The sequence below is a fragment of the Naegleria gruberi genome, assembly GCF_000004985.1.
Source record: "Naegleria gruberi genomic scaffold NAEGRscaffold_40, whole genome shotgun sequence".
NCBI lineage: Eukaryota > Heterolobosea > Eutetramitea > Acrasida > Naegleriidae > Naegleria > Naegleria gruberi.
In genome coordinates, this window is record NW_003163287.1 from 243,443 (window position 1) to 264,394 (window position 20,952).

Consider the following 20,952-nt stretch of genomic DNA (forward strand, 5'->3'; position numbering starts at 1 on the left):
ATGATGATGATGGTCGGAGATACGTTCAATAGAAAGATTTTAATAGCCTCCGTTGTGATGGCAATGCTGATCTTTGTGATGACAATGGTGGAGAGTAGAAGAATAATATCACCATTCAAGACAAATACTGATAATGTAGATACATTTAAAGTGTTTCCACTTCCTGATCAATATTCAACAGGATCAATTGTTGGTATAATCCCTGATTGGAAGAATTTCAATATTGCTTTTCAACAAAATCCAGAATCACCTGGAGATTTTGATATTATTTCTGATGCATTCGAGAGATATGGTGGAATGATTTTCTATAATCAAGCTGTTGATTCATCTGCAACTTGTCCTACATTGAATGGTACAAAAGTTTATTGTATGAATAGAGCTGTTTTGACTATTCTTAAAGGAAGTACTGATTTAATTCCAAAACCATTCCTTGGTATGGATGAAAGTTATGCTATTACTGTCAATCCAAGTGATGGATTTATTCAAATGACAGCTAATACTGTTTGGGGAGGTCTCAGAGCTTTGGAATCAATTTCACAACTTATTGTGCCAACTGACAATATGAATGGAGTTGATTTTGGAAAGGTTTATTATTCATTCGCTGAATATTTACCTATTCTAATTAAGGATCAACCAAGATTTTCTTGGAGAGGATTTCTTGTAGACACCAGTAGACATTATTACTCTGTTAAGAAGATTTTGCAAATCATTGATTCTCTTGCCTATTTAAAGATGAACGTTTTCCATTGGCATATTGTTGATGCTCAAAGCTTCCCTCTTGTCGTCGATGCCTATCCAAACCTCAGTGGAAAGGGTGCCTATCAAAAGAAGGCTGTTTACTCTGCTGAAGATATTCTTGCCATTACTGAATATGGTAGAAGAAGAGGTGTCAGAGTTATTCCAGAAATTGATATTCCAGGTCATGCTGGATCTTGGGGATTTGGTTATCCTGAAATTACTGCCAACTGTCCAAGTTACAAGCACAACATCAATAATATTCCACTCAATATTGCTGAACCAAAGACTTACCAAGTGTTAGGAGCTATCATCAAGCAATTAGTTCAAAATGGATTTTCTGATCAGTACTACCACTTTGGTGGAGATGAACTCGTCATGGGTTGTTGGCTCCAAGATCCAAGTATTCTATCATTCATGAAGCAAAAGGGATTCACACAACCAGTCCAATTGTTGCACTACTTTGAAGATAATTTGAGAACCTTGTACAAACCATACAATAAGACTATGATTTGTTGGGAAGAACTCGCTTTGGAATACGGATACAATTTGCCAAAGGATACTATTGTTCATGTTTGGAAGGAAAGACACACTCTTATTGACGTTGTCAAGATGGGTTACCAAACCTTGTTGAGTGGTGGTTGGTATTTGGATCAACAAATTCCAAACCATAATCAAACTTTCTATGGTATGTTTCTTCTAAATTTCTCAAATATTAATTCTAATAATTTCAAATTAATCGATTACTGAATTGTGAATGTTTTCTTAAACAGAATGGGTTGATACTTGGATTAATTTTTATCAAAATGACCCAACTGAAGGATTTGGTATGACTGATAGTCAAAAGAAATTAGTTTTGGGTGGTGAAGGAGCCATGTGGAGTGAACAAGTCGATGATGCCAACTTTGACTCTCGTGTCTTCCCTCGTACTCTTGCTATTGCTGAAAGATTGTGGAGTAGTAGTTCTGTTACTGACCTCACTAGTGCCAGAATCAGAATGGAATACAGCAGATGTAACGTCTTGGTTCGTAGAGGTGTCAATGCTGGTCCAGTAATGCCAGGTTATTGTCAAGCTACTTATGATAACTTCTAAACTAAGCAAAACTGAAACCTATTATTTATTAAAATTATTTATTAACATAATTCTTAACATTTTCAATTTGGCGCACCTCAAAACAAGTCTTTCTTATTGAGAGTTGTTCGAAGACCTTTAATCAACAATAAATAGAAATCATTCACCTCATCCTTTATTGAGGAAAGTTCAGTCTGTTTTTGATGAAATAATGGCCCAACCTTTTGATAGTTCGTTAGAATTAGATAGCTTAATGGGATGCTGTAAGAAATTATTAAGAGCAAAAGAAAGTGTAAATGATTTTCGATATTAGAACATGTTAAGTTCACTTGAAGAGTTAAAACAACAACTTACATCCTCTTTTTAATAAAACAATTCTTTGAAAATTAAATCAACAATTGTATTCACACCTTAAACTCTTCATTGTTCATCACAGCATCCAGACAATGTAATTGACAAAAAAGAAACAGTCCAAATTCTGTACATACCATTATCTGATGACTGAATTGGAACAATCCATAAAGCAGGCACACAGTATTCAATTCCTTCTCTCTCTAACGTGTTATGGTAGACTATTTTTAGGTTTTGACAACAAAAAATACAGGCAACACAATAACCTCACCACAACCACGTCGACGAATAGGGCAATGAGTAATAATAATAATTATGTGGTGAGGCCTTTGAATGGCACTAACAATAGCAATTCGGGCCGATCTGCATCAAATACAACAACTAGTATTCCATCGGCTCCTCCACTAGAATCTTCATCTCCAACCACACAAAAACAACCTTCATCCATTGTACATAATATCTATCCACCTGTAAATAATTTTGGTGCAGCAACAGCTTTTCCAAATAATAATACATCTTCAGCAGCATCAACTATTTATCCAAAATTACCTGATCAGCAATTATCTGTAAATCAACACTTGTACAATATTCAAAAACAACATCAACGACCAAGTAATAGTAACAACAACTCTACTAACAATGGTTCATCACAACAACCAATGAGTAAATCATCAGTTCCGAATACTAGTACCAAAAAGACTTCTAAAAAGAACGAACCATCCTCTGCCAAAATATTATATGATTCATCTTCACAATTAATTTCAGGTATTTCCTCCTATGTAAAGAGTATTCCGTGGACAAATATTGCAAAACAATTCAATGAAAACGTTATTCAGCCATATAGTACCTATGTATCATCAGCTATTGGTTCTGGAATTTCAATTACTAATAATACATCTGGTGGTGATATGAGTCAATGCAACTCGGATACAAATATTTATACCTCTCATTTAGGACGATTGATATGGTCTGACTTAAGGTTTTTACCAGTTACCGATTCGAATTCAACCGATGAACGTTTATTCATGATTTTGGCCTTTACTAATGGTTTTCAAATTTTTGACATTAATGATCCTAATAACGTTAGAGAAATTATAACCTCAAGTTCTGATGAGTGGGAATTGAATAAGGAATCAATTAGTGAAATTATTGGTAGAACAATGAATGTAGTATCATCAGCAAATAATACTGACAATGCTCCTACTACAAATGGTAGCATTAGTAATGCAGTTCCTGAAAACAATTTTGAACAAACTGAGCAGGAGGAAAATTCTATTGAAAATTCTGGTCCAATTACCGTCATGAATTCAGATTTAGATAGAAATCAGGACCACTCTTCTTTTTTCAACCTGGACTATGTTGACCATGATTATGAGGAAATAAGCAGTGCTCAACCAACCAACCCCCCTAAATCAACACTAAATATTGATGATTGGTACAATAGAATGCTAGACGATTCAGATTATGAGGAAGAGTATTCACTGGATCAAACCAGAAGAGAACCAACAAAACCTGCCTCAACCGCCACTACCACAACACCTCTCTATACTCCCGAAAAAGTTAAGGAAACCAAGGATGAAGTCAAAAAGCAACCTGAGTCAGTCACCCCTTCTACTTCTCAACAACCACCTGAAACAGAAGAACCTACAAATAGGGAAATTTATTATCCTGAAATGAATGTTCCAGACACTCTTGGCCCTATTAAAATGGCAACTCTCCTCTCCAGACCTTCCAAGAAGGCTATCAAAAGAAGTGAAAAACGTGCCTTCGACCAACCTTCATACCTCAATTATTATCCCCTTGTTGCTGTTGTTACTGAAACTGAGCCAAATATTGTGCATCTCTACTCATTGAAATATCAATGCTTCTTGGATGATAGCGTTAAAATCTATTGTCATAATCCTAATACTGAAAAAGTTACTGTTTTTCAGACTGTTTCTTCAGAAGATTCCTTCATTGTTTCAGACTCTTCAGGTCAAATTTTCTTTTTAGATCCTTGTACATTTAATTTATTATCACAAGGAGTTTGTTTCCCTTCTCCTGATAATTTTACAAAGAATTACTCAAGCGAAAACGACTCTAAAAAGAAAAGGAAAAATCAAAAGAAGAGAATTGATCCAAAAGCATATGGAGGTATCATAGCATGCAGAAATCGATTTGCTGCTTTTGCAAGTGGAACTGAAGTTTTAAATGCCAAATTAGATTTTACTACAAGAATTAATTCCACTCTAACTGAGAGATCTTGGGAAGTTGCAAAGAAAGCAGCCACTGGTATTTACATGTTGGGAGATTTAGGCCTCAAGAAGGTTTCCAAATATTGGTTTGAGGATGGAAAGAAAAAGAGTTCTGACAGTGAATCTGGTAGTGATGGATCTAACGATAATAGTGAAGATGAGGGATTAAATGATGAAGAAGCATCATTCTCTTCTCTTTGGAACGGTGATATTCCTCAAGAATTACTATCCTATCAACAGACTGTTGGTACTGTAGAAATTAGAGATTTGAAAACTAACAGAGTTTTAATGCATTTTAGAGCCCATAATGAACCTATTGCTGCCATGGCATTTGATAGAACAGGTACTCTGCTTTGTACAGCTCCAATTTCTGGAAAGTATTTGAATGTTTTCCAAATATTACCAAACTGTTACGGTGCTAATGGTGATTCTATAGCAAGCGAGAAAAATGTAAAATTATTGTACAGATTGTACAGAGGTTTAACTTCTGCACACATTCAAGATATTCACTTCAGTGTAAATAGCAAATGGGTAGCAGCATGCTCTGCTAGAGGAACTATCCATCTTTATGCCATCAATCCAACAGGTGGACCAATTGATCCTAGATTCCACTTTAATGGAGAACAAGAAAATCAGTCAGCTAATTCAAATGAACCAATAGTTCTCAATGTTATTGCCCGTATTCATGATCCAACTGCTGGTAAGAGAACAAATTCATTAGGACAACCACTCACTCAAACAAGATCTGTTTTCCAACTCTATGCTCTTCCAGAAATCAAATCTCAAAGTACCATCGAAGCATCAGAAAAGTTTTCAACAGAAGAAGATTTATATTGGGAACGTCAAAATGCAACCATCAATAATGAAAACATTCTAGTAACTCTGAATTGTGGCATGTTGAGTTATTACTTGCTAAAACCACAACTAAAGAAGAGGGATAGAGCAGCTTCTGCTGAAAATCTTAGTAGAACAACTGTGGGAACAGCTTCTTCTGGTATTTCTATGGTTGCTATTAGCTCTGATAGACCTGTGTACTCACCTGAAGATTTTGAACTCTCTCTCAATGTTGAATTGTTGGCCAGGTTTGACACTTTCCAACCACAATTTACTCCTCAAGAACTTGCTTACGATGCTCTTACTGGACAACCAACAAGAAACGAGGAAGAAACCGTCATGGAGATACAAAGAAAAAAGAAGCTACACAGTATTACATGGAACCAACTCTTGGGTAAAGTCAATGAAATGGATACCACCTATCAAGCAAGATATGTAGATGAGACCCAGGACATGTTGTCAAAATGGATTTCGAACGTCGAGCTAGAAACTCACTCTTATCCAACCAATCCTTTGTGGGCTACTGGACATTTCAAATTTAAGACCATCAAGTCCAATTCAGATATCCTTGAGAATGCGAATGATAATACTATTTTCAAAATTGGAGATAATGATTATGATCAAATTAGTGATATTAGCAAGAGTCTTTATATTAAGGTTTCTAATCCTATTCCTCTGAATCATGCAGAAAACTTTTTGCAAGATGATCCTAAACCTGAAACTGTAAAGAGTGATGTCATTATCAAAGCAATTACTACACCAATCTCTCAACCACCAACAAAAATTACTGTACCACTGTCAAAAATAGCTGTTCCTGATTCTAAAAAGCCAACTATTATTCCTCAACCAATACTTAATACTGGAAGAAATAAGTCCCCAGTTAAACAATTCCAACCACAAGTGAAAATTGTAGAGGAAAAGAAGACGATTATTGATAGCATTGTTGATGGAGAAGTCTCCTCGGAAGAAGATGAGGAAGTTTCAACTGTTCAACAACAAACCGATGTTCCATATGTTGGAAAGAGTTTCTTTGGAGATATTCAGCCACAACAACAACCAACAGTTCAATATACCAAACCAAAAGATCTCAAAGAAGACAATTTGCTTTTCTTCTCCCATATGGAAAATTATTTTGACAAGTCAGAAAGGGAACAAAATGGTGAAACAGATACCACTGTGAGAAATGGTTCAGAATCTCCTGAAACTAAACCAACACTCATTCCAAACCATTTCAGTCTGTCTTCATCCATTCACCAAGATTATTTTAACGATGAAGAAGATGCTCATTCTGAATTGGAGAGAAGAGAACAATTTTTAAACACCAGTCTATTGAAGGAGTCTATAATGATTAATCACTTAGAAGATGACGATGATGATGAGGAAAAGTTAGACGAATACTTTAATTAATAAAGATATTTCCCCTAATTTCGACACAATTGACACGGTAAAAGCAGATTATTAATCTTTCCAACTTGAATCAAAATTCAGAATTGAAAAGATTAATACTCAACAACCAAGATTACAATAGAAAAAGCGATGAATATTTAATTAAAAAATTATTTTTAAAAAAAATGAAAAACTTGCTTAAAGGCAAGGCAACCAAAGCTGCCACTCTCGAATTTCTCTCTAAAAAATTTACTCCCGTAGAAGGATGGAAACTTCCGAACACAACATCAACTCACAATAGTAATGCTAGTATTGAACATTTAATACAATCACAGAATAATCATAATCTTCCATTCTACTTTTCTAAAGTTGGATTTGGTGGTCATTCTCTGAGTATGAATGATTCCGAAGGAGAATCAACAATTCAAGATCAAGAATTTGCCATACAAAAGGCTATACAGGGAGGTGTAAACTTGATTGATACTAGTGCGGACTATGGCACAAGTCAGATGATGATTGGACATGTTTTGAATGGAATGTGTGCTCATCATATTCCAAATCATCATCAACATGTTCATGAACAATTGGTTGATAGTGGAAAGATTTATAGAGATGAATTGGTTTTGATGAGTAAGGTTGGACCTTTGGATAATTATGTTGATGAGAGGAATCACTCAGTCTTGTCAAAATTAGTGCATGAATGTCAAGTGGAAGATTTGAATAAGAGGATTATTACTTTACCGGATAAATTACATCACTATTCACTTGATCCACTCATTCTTTCACATGAAATTACCAGATGTTTGAGGGAATATCAAGTGGAAACATTGGATGTTTTAATAATTAATCAACCAGAGAGAATGCTTCAAGCCATGTTAATGAGTGAAGATAGAGATTCAAGTGATAGTGCTGTATTTGCTGAATTTTATCACAAACTGGAACAAGCTTTCAAGTGCTTGGAAAGTGAAGTTGAGAGAGGACGTATTCAATCCTACGGTATTGCCTCCAAGTCCATTACAAAAGCTCCTGGACCAGGTATCCTCTCCATTGATTTGAATAAGTGTTTAAAGATTGCTGAACATGTTTATGGTAACAAGGATCACCACTTTAGAGTCGTTCAAGTCCCATATAATTTACACGAGAAGAATGTCTATACAGATGAAATATTCACAGACAAGAATGGCCACAGAGCCAACTTCCTCACAATGGCTAAATCTCACAAATTGGCAACCATGGCCTACAGACCACTCAATGCACAATTAGATTCACACTTGATTTTCAGATTTGCTGATTATGATTTTGATAAGAAAAAGAACGATATGGAATCAATTGTTCAAGAATATCAAAAGATTTCAAACGAAATTGCCTTTAACGAGCTTAATACACCATGGTACACTGTTGACTTGAGTGATGATTCAGTCCATTTGTCAAAGGAAGTTCAACAATGCACACTCCCAGAAATGTCTGAGCAAAATTTAATACAAATGAGACCATCCATTTCATGGGGACATATCATAATGACCAATTATGATCAATTGGAATCATACTTTACCTTTGAAAAAGTTTTGAGAAATAGAATCATACCAGAACAAAAGTACATCTTTTCCAAATTGGCTCAAATGTCGAACAGAGTTAATGAAAATGACTATAATGCAGTTGGTATGAAAAAGGAGACTACTGGAAGTGATGCCAACTCTATGAATAATTTCAAGTCACAATGTAACAGATGGCTCAGTCACTATCAAAGATTGTGCAACAAGTTCTATAGTGTTTATTCAGATCTTCTCTCGCTCAAGCATCAACATCAATGTGAAGATTTGCACGTCAAGCTTTCCAAACTTTCAAATGGTGATTTAGATTCCTACAAGACTCTTTCTCAAAAATCAATAAGGTGCCTCGTCGATACACCAAACTTGGATACAGTTCTAGTTGGTATGGATAAGACAAAATATGTTGATGAAATACTGTTCGAAGCAACAAATAATGAGTATTCACTTCTCCAATCGAGACCAAAGGAATATCAACAAGTGGTAGACAATGTAATTAGAAATGTTGCTGTTAACAATTTCCGTCTTATTGTTGATGAAGATCCACATACAGCAAACTTGAACCAACATGAACAACAATAAATCATCCGCTCTTACTTGGTAATTGTCTTTTTTGCAGGAATAGCCAATCGAATTGAATTACTAAGCCCAAGATGATTTGGAACCTGGGGTGGTTCTCTATTGTTCATGTTTCTTCTGTATGCTGTTGGTTTTGGTCTTTTTTCTGAGAGGGATGAGCCTAGTTGCTTAGATGGAGGACTCGTCTTGTTTGGCGTGTCTCCTTTTTGAGGTGTTTTGGGAGATTGTAAAAGGGATGGTCTAGAGTTGATTTCTGACAGCCTTCTTGTGGTTGGATTCTTAATTGGTGTACGTAATTCTTCTCTGACTGGAGTTCTATAATCTGGTTGGAATGGCTCTGAAGATTTTGGAGTAGAATCAGAACTGGAATGATCACGTGTATCAACTTTACATTTGGTTAGGAATTGAGAGGTGAGAAATATATGATCATACATTTCATTCTCAGAATCTGAATCAGAGGTAATGATTTGGGAATCATCACACATGATGGAAGATTGTTCGTGAATGGTTTCGTTAAATGTTGGAGAATGATCCTTAGTATCGAAAATCATTGACTCGAATAATTGAGAATTTAGATCTGAACTTGGAGAGGTATCCTTCTTCTCTTCTATTTTTTGAGCAGAAAGGGAAGAAATTCCAGACCAGTAGCCAGAGTGCTCAGTGGATTCTTGAGGTGTTGTTTGGAGTGGATGGGAAGGAGGGAAGTGAGGGTTTTCAGTTTTCTTTTCTAGTGGTGGAGTGAAAACCACAGTTGGGACTGTTGGCATTGAGACAATCAATTGACTTCTTGGACTGCTGGAATGGTTTTTTGGGGTTGGTGGTTTAGAGTGAATGATTGGTGTTTCCACAATTTGAGAGAGTATCCTTGAGGTTTCCTCAATAGGTCCAATTATTAATTCTGATTCCAATGATTTGATTTCCCGTTCTACTTTTTGAATATCTTGCTTAATTACCTCCTGTTGTTTCATGTCAATAGTTTTTGACAATTTCGTTTTCAAGAGATTATAAATCTTTTTCATTGCGTTAAGTTCCATTTCCTCACTTGAAATATTATCATCATGATGAAGATATGAAAATTGATTCTCCAATAGATTTTCATGCATTTGAGATTGTTCTTCCTCAGCCTCTGTCATTTTCATAAGAGGTTCAAAGAATGTTGTGTGTATTTGTTGCAAAGCTTGCAACCTCTCCAACACTAATAAATTCATCTTGTGTTTTAATTTTGTTGTATCCATCAAATCAGGCAATTTATCATTGCTTGATTGTTTCACGAACTGTTCATAGGAGAGCAAAGCTTGCTCTAAAACTTGTTCACTCCTTTTCAGTGAGCATTCTATAGTTTCATGAAGTTCGAATACAATTTCCGACATTCTGCTTAGATACCCAGAGGTAAGATAAAGGCTATTGCTCTTATTGTGATTTGAGGGTGCTACAGGTAGCATTTGTATTGTGCTCATTTTTTTTTCTTATTAACGTTATAAAAATAGTGAAGTTGTTGGCGGGAAAGTGAATTACAAAAAATACATTGCAAGAAGAAACTAATAATCATCAACAATCTACAACTTGGTATTTGGATCTGTTTTTAATATTAAGATTTCCAAATAATAATAATAAAATCAAATATTTTTTATAGAGTTATGCTTTCAAACTTTGAATTTCCACTCTTCAAAAGCTTAATATATTCAAGAGTATTTCTGTAGAAGGTTGCAATTGGAGCAACAGTCTTGGTTTCATTTTGGTTTTCTGTTGCAGCACCAGCAACACCAAATTCTTCCTCAGAAGATCCAATGTTGGAGTTAATGACATCAATCAAGTCATTCAAATAGTCTACAGTGACCTTTTCATTATTGTTAATAAATTGATAGAGGTGAACATTCAAAATTTCGATAAAGAGAGCAATCTTTTGATCGGCCATGCATGACTTGACAATCTTCAAGGACCATATCAAGCATTCAAGAGATTTGTCAGCATTTTGTAATGATTCATTGTGTTCCATTGGCCAGAATAAGTGGCTACACATAAAGGCTGCCTTGCATTGATTTGGCTTGAGTAAGAGTCTGGAAGAGTATTGACAAGTCTTTGTGGAGAGTGTATCATAATTTTCATTGCCAATATTCTTCATTTGTCTCAATGCATTAATAATCATTATAAAGTATTCCAATTGAATCTTGCTGTCTTGTTCTTCATAAAGCATAAAGGCTTGCGACAAGAGTTCGAAAACAATTGTTTCCAATTTACAGAGATCAGCACAGATGGCACTTTGAAGATACAACTTTAAGGCCATGTCTGATTGTTGGTTAGCCAAAACTTCTAAAATTTCAATAACATATTGGAACACCTTATCTTCCTTGATTGCTTTTTCTTCTCTATCCTTGGCATTAAAGATACGTTTAGCCAAAGAAAGGTAAGAAAAGACGAGAGGTGTCAATGTATATTGAATTCTCTTAACACCACCTTGACCGAAAGCCTTTCTAGCAGTAGAATAAACCTTGAATAACATGTCGGTATCTTCACTATCGCAAATGTGAATGAGTCTAGCAACGAGATTTTGTTCCTCTTCAAAGTCTTCCTCATCAACATCGGTGGTATCTTCTTCGTCCTTCAAGAGTGGCTTGATAAGTTCGAATAACCCTCTGATTTCATCAACGTTGGTAACCTTGTGTCTATGTTTGAGAGCACATCTACAAATATCCATAGCAATTGATCTTCTATCATCAAACCCTAATAATTCAAGAATTTCTCCATACTTTTCGAGTTGAAGGACAGTGAGAACATTCTTGTATGATTCAATTGGAATGAGCAAGAGTTTCTTAACAAGTTTGACCAAAAGAGGAGTTGAAGTAATATCACCAGCAGTGCTGAGTTGTTGATGGCAGAAGGTAATTACATCATTGACATATTTAATCTTGTCTGGATATGATTGCAAAGCAAGATTCATGAGAGAAATTTGGAAGGCCAAAACGTCGGAAAGTTCCATTCTTTGATCGGAAATCTTTTCAACATTTTCCAAAAAGATGTCAATAATATTAGCACCACCATTTTGTTCATCACGATTTGGAATGTTTTCTGGGAATTGTCTAGCATAATTGGCAAGACGATCCATGAGAGCAATATAAATTGTCTTTAAATCCACATCAGCTTGTAACTCTTGGCAAGCAGTAACAATTTGAGTGAGAGTATCAATATGGAATTCATCAGGGAAAACTTGAATAAGACATTCCATAAGATATTGTTGAGCCATTTGATCGTTAGACTTGATAATAATATTTAAAATCTTTGGTAAGACATCATCTCTATAAATATCCAATTTGATACCATCCAATTGAGAAAGTCTTACAAGATTAAATCCGATTAAAATCCTCAATTCCAATCTTTCCTTTTCTCTCTTACTTCTTTCCTTGACTGGACCTTCATTCTTCAAACGACTGAAAAGGAAGACCATTTCATTAAAGTTTTGAAGTACGTAGGCAATAGAGTCGTGAATATTTCCACCAGTACCTTCATATTCACCTCCAGTATCTGGAAGTTTATCCTTTGTAATTTGACTGAGATAATTTCTCAAGAAGAGACCACGAGTTGGGTGTTGAACTCCTTTACACATTTCCACAAGATCTTTGAGAACATCCTTTGCTGGAGCTTGTTTAGATTTGATGTAAATAGATCCAATAGTTGCCATAAGATATAATCTTGGGACAATACTTGGAGTATGTTGAACACGAATATATAAATCTTGCATATTTTCCTCACCTCGGAAGAAGGTTGTTAAACGTCCAAGTTGATCAAATACTTGCATATCTGTTTGTTTTAGTACAAGTACCAGTATGATGACATTTTCATTATTGTTATTAAATAATATAAATTGAAGAGTTTGTGATTTGATGAAGAGAAAATAATATTTTGATTATAATAAAAGTATTGAATACATAAGTAACACAACAAGTGAAACAATAAAAATCTTGTTTGATCGGAAAAACCTACAAAGAGCATAGTAATTCTTTGGGCTAAGACTTGATGATCTCAACTCACTCAACATTTTAGCAGCGTGATCCAAAGCAGCATTTAAATTATTCTTGTCCAAACATCTGATCATTCTGTGAGCCTCAACCTCCACAACTTCCTTGGCTTGATTCAAGTATTGGACTTGTCTCTCTTGAGGACTCATATTTTGAGTTCCTTGTTGAATATATTCCTCTTCATCGTCATCAACAGGAGGTTGATTATTGTAGTTGGAAGACATTTTTTTTACACTGTGATGATAAGAAGATTATATCCAAGTGGTCTCTAATGTGGTGTGGAAAAATCTTCTTGGTGGGTGGAATCATTTCTCCTATGAACAAGCCTCCCTTCATTGAATTTTTCAATATACTCTTCCATCACATTCACCATCATGATTGTGGCCTATTATTGTTGACCTGAGCACTGGAAATTGGCAATGGTTCATTCTGAAGATGATTCACACAAGAATAATATGTTTATTTGGTTATTTGACATTATTGTAGCCATGATAACAGGTAGGCCATTACAACATTTCATCTTACTCAGTAGTTGTTTTCACATTGATGAAGACAGCATCTCGTAAAAGTGGCTTCATTTGTTATTCATTCCTCTTTCAAAAATATGTTGGTGAGCACTTGTGTTGTAAAGAACATATCTTGATTGTCAACCAAATATTTTAGAAAACTTGTTGAAAAAAAATACGTAAAAATGGTACGTTATCTGTGGGAATGGATCTTGTCTAACTAAAAACTCTTGCTAATAATTTTATTATTGCTTACTCCTTCTCTCTCTTCAATCACTCTATGATGTTAATATATTATGATAACAATTATTATTGATGATGATTATATATAGGCCAGAGGACCAAGAAAGCACACCAAGAGAATTGCTGCTCCAAAGCACTGGATGATGTCCAAGTTGGGTGGTGTTTATGCACCAAAGCCAAAGCCAGGCGCTCACGCTGCTAGAGAATCATTGCCACTTTTGTTGTTGTTGAGAAACAGACTCAAGTATGCCGCTACTGCCAAGGAAGTTAACGTTATTTTGAAGCAAAGATTGGTCAAGGTTGACGGTTTGGTTAGAACTGATAAGAGCTATCCATCTGGTTTCAATGATGTCATCTCCATTGATAAGACCAACGAACACTTCAGACTTTTGTTCGATACCAAGGGTAGATTCGTCATTCACCCAATCTCTGAAAGAGAAGCCAACTATAAGCTCTGTAAGGTTACCAAGAGAGGTACTGCCACTCAAGGTGTTCCATACATCCAAACCAACGATGGTAGACTCATCAGATTCCCAGACCCATCCATCAAGGTCAATGATACCGTTAAGGTTGATATTGAAACTGGTAAGGTCACCAAGTCTGTCCACTTCGAATCTGGAAACTTGTGTATGGTCACTGGTGGTCACAATCAAGGTCGTATTGGTGAAATCGTCAACAGAGAATTGCACCCTGGTTCCTTCGAAATTGTCCACGTTAAGGATATTGCTGGTAACAACTTCACCACTCGTGCCAACAATGTTTTCGTTCTCGGTCAAGGACACTCCTCCATGATCACTCTTCCAAAGGGCAAGGGTTTGAAGTTGAACGTTGTTGAAGACAGAAAGAAGCAAATGAGATTGGCCAAGAAGTCCAAGAAGGCTGGTCTTAAGAAGAAGACTGAATCCAAGTAAATTCACTAAAACTATTTAAAATAAACAAAATTTCAAAAAACAATTAAACATTTCTCTTTTTTTGAGTCAATTCTAGTTGCTTCTTGAAGTTGTTTAAGAAATACATCAAAAAAATGGTCACATTGGCTTGCAAATCTTGGCTTTTACCATTCATGAATGACAATTTAGAAGCGGCTGTGATGAAGAAACCTCTGGAGGAGTATCCCAAACCATCAAAGCAGAGAAATCTTGTTCAAGTTATAGATCACAGTGAAAATTTACATTCCGAATCAGTTTCATTCAATGATCTCTATGTGTTACATCTTTCCGATGGGTTTCATTTTGTGACTGCCAAACTCTCTCCCAAATCTATTAAGAGATTGTACAAGTAAGTTGAATTTTCAAGAGTAATCAGAATTAATCCTTTTCATCATTCAATTCCTTTATTAATATACTAAAAATCCATTACGTTGTTAATACATTCATTGAAATGCAGACGATTTCCCAACTTTAAACCACTTTCCAAACTCAGAGGAGCCATCATTCGACTCGATGATTATTTCTTTGTGTTGGGAGGTCCCAATCGATCTCTGTGCTCCATTGTTGTTAACAAGTTTGATTATGTTGGAGCTGCATTGTCCGGAACTTTTCGATCTCCCTCTAACCTTTCTTCAACTCTCTCAAAACACTTTTCCTTCCAAAATCAACAATTAACCAGACTAAACAATCACCTTATTAATCCAAACAACCTCTTCCTTCAAAACAATCAAAAAAAACTCCATTCACCTCTTCGACCATTCGTTCCTGGAAGAAACTCAATTCTCAATCATCATACTGCTAGTAATAACAACATTGCTTCTCATTCAAACAAAAGTAATTTCAACAACCCTCAAGATTCTCACCAACAAAAACAAACCTTCCCAAGCAATATTGTGAATAATAATACTGCAATTGCTCATCCTTTTCATAATAACATCATTCAACCAACAATAACATCCTCATCAACAATGAACCAAGTGCAGAGCAATTTTTTCGCGCCATTTTTGAATGTTTTTAGTTCGACCCAAAAAACAAACGAAAAAATACCACAACATCAACCCTCTGCACCAATTTTGATAACGGAAGAATTGGACAAGACTAAAAGTGCATCAGGAATAGAGGTATTTCATCATAACAAACAAGTAGAATTGTTGCAACAAGAACAACATCAAGGAGAGGAAATCATGGATCAACGAAAAGAATTGACCAAGGAGATTACGGTAAATCATCACCATATGGAAGATGCACAATTATCACAAAATTCATTCTTTGTGGAGAATGTTGAAGATGCTTGTGAAATTCCAGCCTCTCAAATGGAACAATTAAAGAGGATGGAAATACCAGGATTTTCCAATGAAGAATCAATGATGGAAATTCCGATTCCTTCAACTCAACAACTTAAAGCACCAGAACCTTCGAATAGTGTTTCTTCAATTACTGTTACAGAGTTGGTATCGACATCGGTAACATTGCAAAGTGATAATACCGAAGAGGAATACACTCAAAGAAATGAATCACCATCATATGTGAGAGTGATATCCACCCCACATAAAAGAAGAACAATTACTGGGATACTGTCTCCAGATCTTGAAATTCCTTCGAGGATACCCCAAAAATTAGAAGTGACTCCTTCAATAATTCAATCACAAGAAATTACAAGTGACAATGACAGTGATGATGCTATGGAAGATGCTCCAGAAATAATACCCTTCTCCTACAGAAGTGGCTCTGTATTTTCCCCTTCAAGATATAAGAACATGGCTCCTCCTATAGTCTATCTTCACAGTCAAAATTTCCATACTCAAAAGGCTCCAAGCACTCCTTTACAATCCTCTTCAATTAATAATAATAATACTTCTGCTGCCAAAGTTGCTTCAAATCAGAACACATTAGAGATTAAAGAAACACCAGTAAAGGACATTGACGAATTTCAAGATCTCATAAATCGAAGGAATAATAGAATAGAAGATGAATCATTTGATTCCTCTGAGGATGAAAATGAAAAGTATGAGGCCTACATGAATAGATCACTATTCAGAAATCCTTTACATTTGGAGGAGCATGCCTTCAAGAAGCTTGAACAACGTGCATTACCTCATCATAAAAAAATTATTCAAGCTAGGGAGAGAAGAAGACAGGAAGAGGATCAAAGGTCAAGAACTATTACAACTATTGAGGTAGAAACTGATATTGAAATAACACCAGACACCATGCTGGAAATACTGAAGGATCCACCACTTGAAAGTAGAAAGAGACAAATTATTGAGGAAAAACCAAAAGATAATTTGAAAAAACAAAAAACCAATCCTTCACAATCCTCTCCAAACACCACAAGTAGTAGTGAAACAGTTACAAAAAATCCTACACAAAAAGTCCTCTCCTCTTCAAGCACTACTACAAAAATTCAGGATTCTCCAAAACCTGTACAGACACAACCAAAACCACAAGAATCTTCAAAAACAGTACTGCAGACACAACCAGTATCACAAGCTCAATTACAACAATCATCCAACCAATCAACTAAACGAATCGAAAAGAAACCAACTGAAAAACCTAGGAAAAAAGCAAATTATAGCAATTGGTCTGCCTTTTTGTAAAATATTTATTTCTTCTTTTTACTAGATACTGGCCTAGAGCTTGATTGTTTTTGTTTTTGTTGTGACGTTGTTGCCAATACTTTCTTTCTTCTCTGTTCAAGAATGGTTTCTCTTTGCTTTTCCTTTTCTTCCTCTTCGTCCAGTTTTGATTTGATTGAGAGAGGAAGCCAATTATCCAATTCTTGAACTAGGAGGGCATCTCGTTTTCGTTCTGCTTCAATTTCTTGCATCTTTAATCTTTTATAGAACTCATCATTTTCTTCCAGTAAGGTTCTTGATGTTTTGCTAAGAGTTTCACACAATCTGTCTCCACTGTTGTTTTTCAAGTTCATGATTGGTGAATTCATTTGAAATCTTATCTAAAGACTTACTTTGGGTGAATATATTTTGGGTGATCCGAGTGAACACTCAGAACAGGAGGGTACATTACATTCGATGCAGTGGCCCTACTTAAATCATGTCCAGAAAATACTGATGGCCTCTGATTAATATTATTCTTTTTTCTTCCCATGAATTGTTCCAAAGCTACTTCAGTTCCTCTTTTTTGTTCAACTCGTTTACCACTCTCATCATAAACCTTCTTTGGTTTTGGAACTCCAAATAAATGGTCTAACTCGGTCTTGTTATTTACATGATCTAGTAAACACAATTGAAGATCAAAATTGATCATCATTCTCAATTAAAACCTACCTGGAAACATTGCCTTTCTCTTCACTTTAATTTCCTCAGTTGTTGGTCCATCAATCATCTTTTTCCTCACACTTTTATATTCTGGTTGTGGTTCACTTAATACTCTTATTTGTGGTTTATATTCAAATTCACTTGTTGGTTCTTGCAGAGGGTAATGTTTTCGGATACTATCACCATGAGTTATCCTTGGAAATTCACTTGTATAGAATGTTGAAAATCCCTTCCCCAAAGTTTCCGTCGTTGCTGTTGTATCATTATTCAAATAGGTTCTCTTCTGTCCGTACATCCAATGATTAGGAGAGGATCCGACAATTCCCTCTAATCCACCCGAGAAATTACTAGTCATGCTTATTTTTTTCTAAGTAAGATTTTAAAAAACTGTAAAATTTTAAATTGGCGCCAAAATTAATGGGTCTTGGTGTTCTTAACGTTTTTACTGAATTTATTAGTTTTTTCAATTTTATTTAATAATTCCTTATTTAGTAGCTATGTTATTTTTCAAAATTATTTTTTACTTTCATAACCAGCTACCAATCCAGAAACTACTGTCTTGGATGGTTGTGGTTGTGGAGGGCATGCATGAATTTTCAATGTAGTACCAGTAACTGTGTGAGTAGTGACAGGTGGCACACCAGCACTTGTTGGTGGAATAGAATTATCTTGTTGTTGAGACATTTGGCTTGATGATGTTGAATAGTTTTTTTATGCTTGTTTCTTTGAAGCGAATCCAACTTGAGTGAAATAGTCAATTTCGTTCCTTTTTATTCCTTTTGATTTTTGATGCAACCTTTCCTATGGTTGATCATATTTTAGCCGAAACCAATTTATTGTTTTCAACAACCATTTTTTATTAAGGAGGAACAATGAACTAAGTAAATTGTTTACAACAACAAAATTAATAAAATTATTACACAAAAAAAAACAACAATATTTTTTCCTTTCAATTATTCAATGAATCAACTAATACCAATTCCCATTCTTTCATTCAAAAATCTCTCCACAGAACAATTAAAACAATTTTTCCTCGATTCACAGCCTGTGATTATTCGAGGAATCTCCGAGAATCAGATTTTCTCTCATGTTATGGAATGGTCATTGGATGATCTTTTGAAAAAGGTTCCAAATGTTGAATTTCCAATTACTTATCGTGGTGAGGATAGTCATGTGGTTGGAGCTGAATCTGTTTCCAAGATGAAACTTGGAGAATTTATTGGAAAGTGTAGTGAGATTAAATCAGCAGAGTTGGAGAAGAAATCTTGTATTCGATACTACTTGTCAGGAAGTAATTTATTGGAAGATCTGAATGGGGATAATGCGAATGATGAACTAGTTCAAATAAGAAATGAAACTTTGCAATTTAAACAATTTATTGAGGAAAAATTATCAGAAACTAAACGATTGTCCTCTTTAGGATTTTGGATTGGTTTGGATGGACAGAAAACTCATCTCCACTTTGATTGTGTAAATAATCTCATGTTGCAAATTAGAGGAAGAAAGACTTTTCTACTAGTTTCTCCCCATAATCATTTGAAACTTAATTTACATTCGTATAAATCGTCGAAAGGTCAAGATATGGATGGAGAAATTTACCGATTCTCTCAGTATGATATCTTCAATACGGAAATTCCAAAAGTTGAAATATTTAAAGGAACAATTGAAAGAGGAGATTGCATTTTGATTCCTTTAGGTTGGTTTCATGCAGTTTATTCTGAAGGAGAGGAAACAAATTATGGATCTTACAATATTGCCTTAAACGCATTTTGGAATGCAACTGAGAGTGAATGGGATACATGGAAACATTTAAAACTATTCAGAAATAATTATTAATTTGTTTTTTTGGACATGTGACAGTCTTTAGAATTTAACAGAATGAAATTTCAAATGGGATGGACTATGTATGATTGAATATTCGTGTAATAGTTGTGTCCAATCTTTTGCAGATTATGCTTTTGGATTAAGGTGTTGTATAAAAATTCGTCCAGTTTCGAATATACTTTCGCACTGTAAGAAATAATTACATCTTATATAATTGTAAAGGAAAAGGATTGTAATCAACACAATCCGTAACCTCCAAACTTCCAAAATTCACACAGTGGAACGTCAATGCAAAAACTTTCTAATCACAAATCATTTCGAATAAAAAAAAAACTCTTTCAACAAGTGAACCGATGAAAAATCGCTCCACAATCCTTCTCACCACTCTTCTGGTTCTCCTTTCTGTTGTTTTTCAACAAGTCAACCTTGCAACTGGTCAAACATTTAAAAATTGTTATAGACATTCGACAGGTAAACAAATTGAATGGACCATTGATGACACAAACAATGAATTCAGAGCTCTAGTTACATTACCTAACGCTAAAGGTTGGGGAGCTTTTGGTTTAAAGACAACTTCTGCTGGTATGACTGGAGCTACCATTGTGATGGCATATTTAGGTTCGAATAATGTTACAACGAATATTAATGAAGTAAGTTGATTGTTTGGTTCTCTATCGCATTAACCACCTTGAAAATTCTCCTTTTATTCAACTGCATATTTCACATCCATGATGGTGATGATAATGATGAATTTTTATTCGAAACTAAAAGTATTATGCTGCTTCGACTACTATTCCAACAAGAATTAAAGCAACAGGCACAACGTCATTCACTAACTTTTTCGTTAATGCAGCCATGAATTATACTGGAAATAATTTATATATCCATGTTGTGAGAAGAATGACTCGACCATCCAATGCACCATCAACCTATTTCCAATTCACTGGAAAGAGTACAAGTTATGATTTGCTGTTTGCTCTCCACTCTTCCACAAAGCCAAAGAGTGCTGATTCTTTCTTTCAACATTCTGAAACACTTCACTTGCAACCATTCACATTTTACACACAACAAAATTATTCAATCAATTGTAATGCCACACCAGCAAGGAATATTCCAGTGTTACCTTCTACCCCACCTCCACCTGCTCCAACTCCTGTTACTAATACTACCAATGGAACAACACCAGTAACATCAACATCAACAACAACAAATTCAACACGTAACAATAATACTGCAGTTTCATCATCTTGGAGTATTCACCAAAATGGTGAAAATAGTTTTATTGGAAATTCATTCAAGTGGATTTGCTTTATTGCCTGTTTTGTTACCATGTACATTATGAGAAATGATTAGACTATTTTCCTCAAGAAACAATTTTGTAATTTTAGTGAGATTAAAAATAATTCATTCTTTTATTTTCA

At 35.1% G+C, this 20,952-nt stretch overlaps 11 protein-coding genes across 11 annotated transcripts; 7 read left to right on the plus strand and 4 right to left on the minus strand.

Moving 5' to 3' along the window:
- Positions 1–84: 84 nt before the first annotated feature.
- NAEGRDRAFT_70491 (uncharacterized protein) lies at positions 85–1,828 on the plus strand (the record flags this gene model as incomplete). The annotated part of the gene is made up of 2 exons (XM_002674355.1): positions 85–1,423; positions 1,509–1,828. The coding sequence occupies 2 exons, from the start codon at positions 85–87 to the stop codon at positions 1,826–1,828; spliced, it is 1,659 nt and encodes a 552-aa protein (XP_002674401.1).
- Positions 1,829–2,454: 626 nt separating this feature from the next.
- NAEGRDRAFT_80644 (uncharacterized protein) lies at positions 2,455–6,658 on the plus strand (the record flags this gene model as incomplete). Its single annotated transcript, XM_002674356.1, has 1 exon — positions 2,455–6,658. One exon carries the CDS (start codon positions 2,455–2,457, stop codon positions 6,631–6,633), a length of 4,179 nt encoding a protein of 1,392 aa, XP_002674402.1. The 3' UTR covers positions 6,634–6,658.
- A 139-nt stretch (positions 6,659–6,797) lies between these two features.
- Positions 6,798–8,741, plus strand: NAEGRDRAFT_70493 (uncharacterized protein; the record flags this gene model as incomplete). The annotated part of the gene is made up of 1 exon (XM_002674357.1): positions 6,798–8,741. The coding sequence occupies one exon, from the start codon at positions 6,798–6,800 to the stop codon at positions 8,739–8,741; it is 1,944 nt and encodes a 647-aa protein (XP_002674403.1).
- An 11-nt stretch (positions 8,742–8,752) lies between these two features.
- NAEGRDRAFT_50996 (uncharacterized protein) lies at positions 8,753–10,108 on the minus strand (the record flags this gene model as incomplete). Its single annotated transcript, XM_002674428.1, has 2 exons — positions 8,753–9,060; positions 9,115–10,108. The coding sequence occupies 2 exons, from the start codon at positions 10,106–10,108 to the stop codon at positions 8,753–8,755; spliced, it is 1,302 nt and encodes a 433-aa protein (XP_002674474.1).
- Positions 10,109–10,350: 242 nt separating this feature from the next.
- NAEGRDRAFT_58754 (vacuolar protein sorting-associated protein) lies at positions 10,351–12,531 on the minus strand (the record flags this gene model as incomplete). Its single annotated transcript, XM_002674429.1, has 1 exon — positions 10,351–12,531. The coding sequence occupies one exon, from the start codon at positions 12,529–12,531 to the stop codon at positions 10,366–10,368; it is 2,166 nt and encodes a 721-aa protein (XP_002674475.1). The 3' UTR covers positions 10,351–10,365.
- Positions 12,532–12,639: 108 nt separating this feature from the next.
- NAEGRDRAFT_70495 (uncharacterized protein) lies at positions 12,640–12,975 on the minus strand (the record flags this gene model as incomplete). Its single annotated transcript, XM_002674430.1, has 1 exon — positions 12,640–12,975. The coding sequence occupies one exon, from the start codon at positions 12,973–12,975 to the stop codon at positions 12,640–12,642; it is 336 nt and encodes a 111-aa protein (XP_002674476.1).
- Positions 12,976–13,426: 451 nt separating this feature from the next.
- On the plus strand, positions 13,427–14,445 carry NAEGRDRAFT_82706 (uncharacterized protein). Its single transcript, XM_002674358.1, has 2 exons — positions 13,427–13,445; positions 13,590–14,445. Exons 1-2 carry the CDS (start codon positions 13,443–13,445, stop codon positions 14,409–14,411), a joined length of 825 nt encoding a protein of 274 aa, XP_002674404.1. The 5' UTR covers positions 13,427–13,442; the 3' UTR covers positions 14,412–14,445.
- Positions 14,446–15,397: 952 nt separating this feature from the next.
- Positions 15,398–17,026, plus strand: NAEGRDRAFT_70497 (uncharacterized protein; the record flags this gene model as incomplete). The annotated part of the gene is made up of 1 exon (XM_002674359.1): positions 15,398–17,026. The coding sequence occupies one exon, from the start codon at positions 15,398–15,400 to the stop codon at positions 17,024–17,026; it is 1,629 nt and encodes a 542-aa protein (XP_002674405.1).
- Positions 17,027–17,705: 679 nt separating this feature from the next.
- Positions 17,706–18,062, minus strand: NAEGRDRAFT_70498 (uncharacterized protein; the record flags this gene model as incomplete). Its single annotated transcript, XM_002674431.1, has 1 exon — positions 17,706–18,062. The coding sequence occupies one exon, from the start codon at positions 18,060–18,062 to the stop codon at positions 17,706–17,708; it is 357 nt and encodes a 118-aa protein (XP_002674477.1).
- A 737-nt stretch (positions 18,063–18,799) lies between these two features.
- On the plus strand, positions 18,800–19,543 carry NAEGRDRAFT_70499 (uncharacterized protein; the record flags this gene model as incomplete). Its single annotated transcript, XM_002674360.1, has 1 exon — positions 18,800–19,543. The coding sequence occupies one exon, from the start codon at positions 18,800–18,802 to the stop codon at positions 19,541–19,543; it is 744 nt and encodes a 247-aa protein (XP_002674406.1).
- Positions 19,544–19,884: 341 nt separating this feature from the next.
- NAEGRDRAFT_70500 (uncharacterized protein) lies at positions 19,885–20,884 on the plus strand (the record flags this gene model as incomplete). The annotated part of the gene is made up of 2 exons (XM_002674361.1): positions 19,885–20,181; positions 20,303–20,884. The coding sequence occupies 2 exons, from the start codon at positions 19,885–19,887 to the stop codon at positions 20,882–20,884; spliced, it is 879 nt and encodes a 292-aa protein (XP_002674407.1).
- Positions 20,885–20,952: the final 68 nt, after the last annotated feature.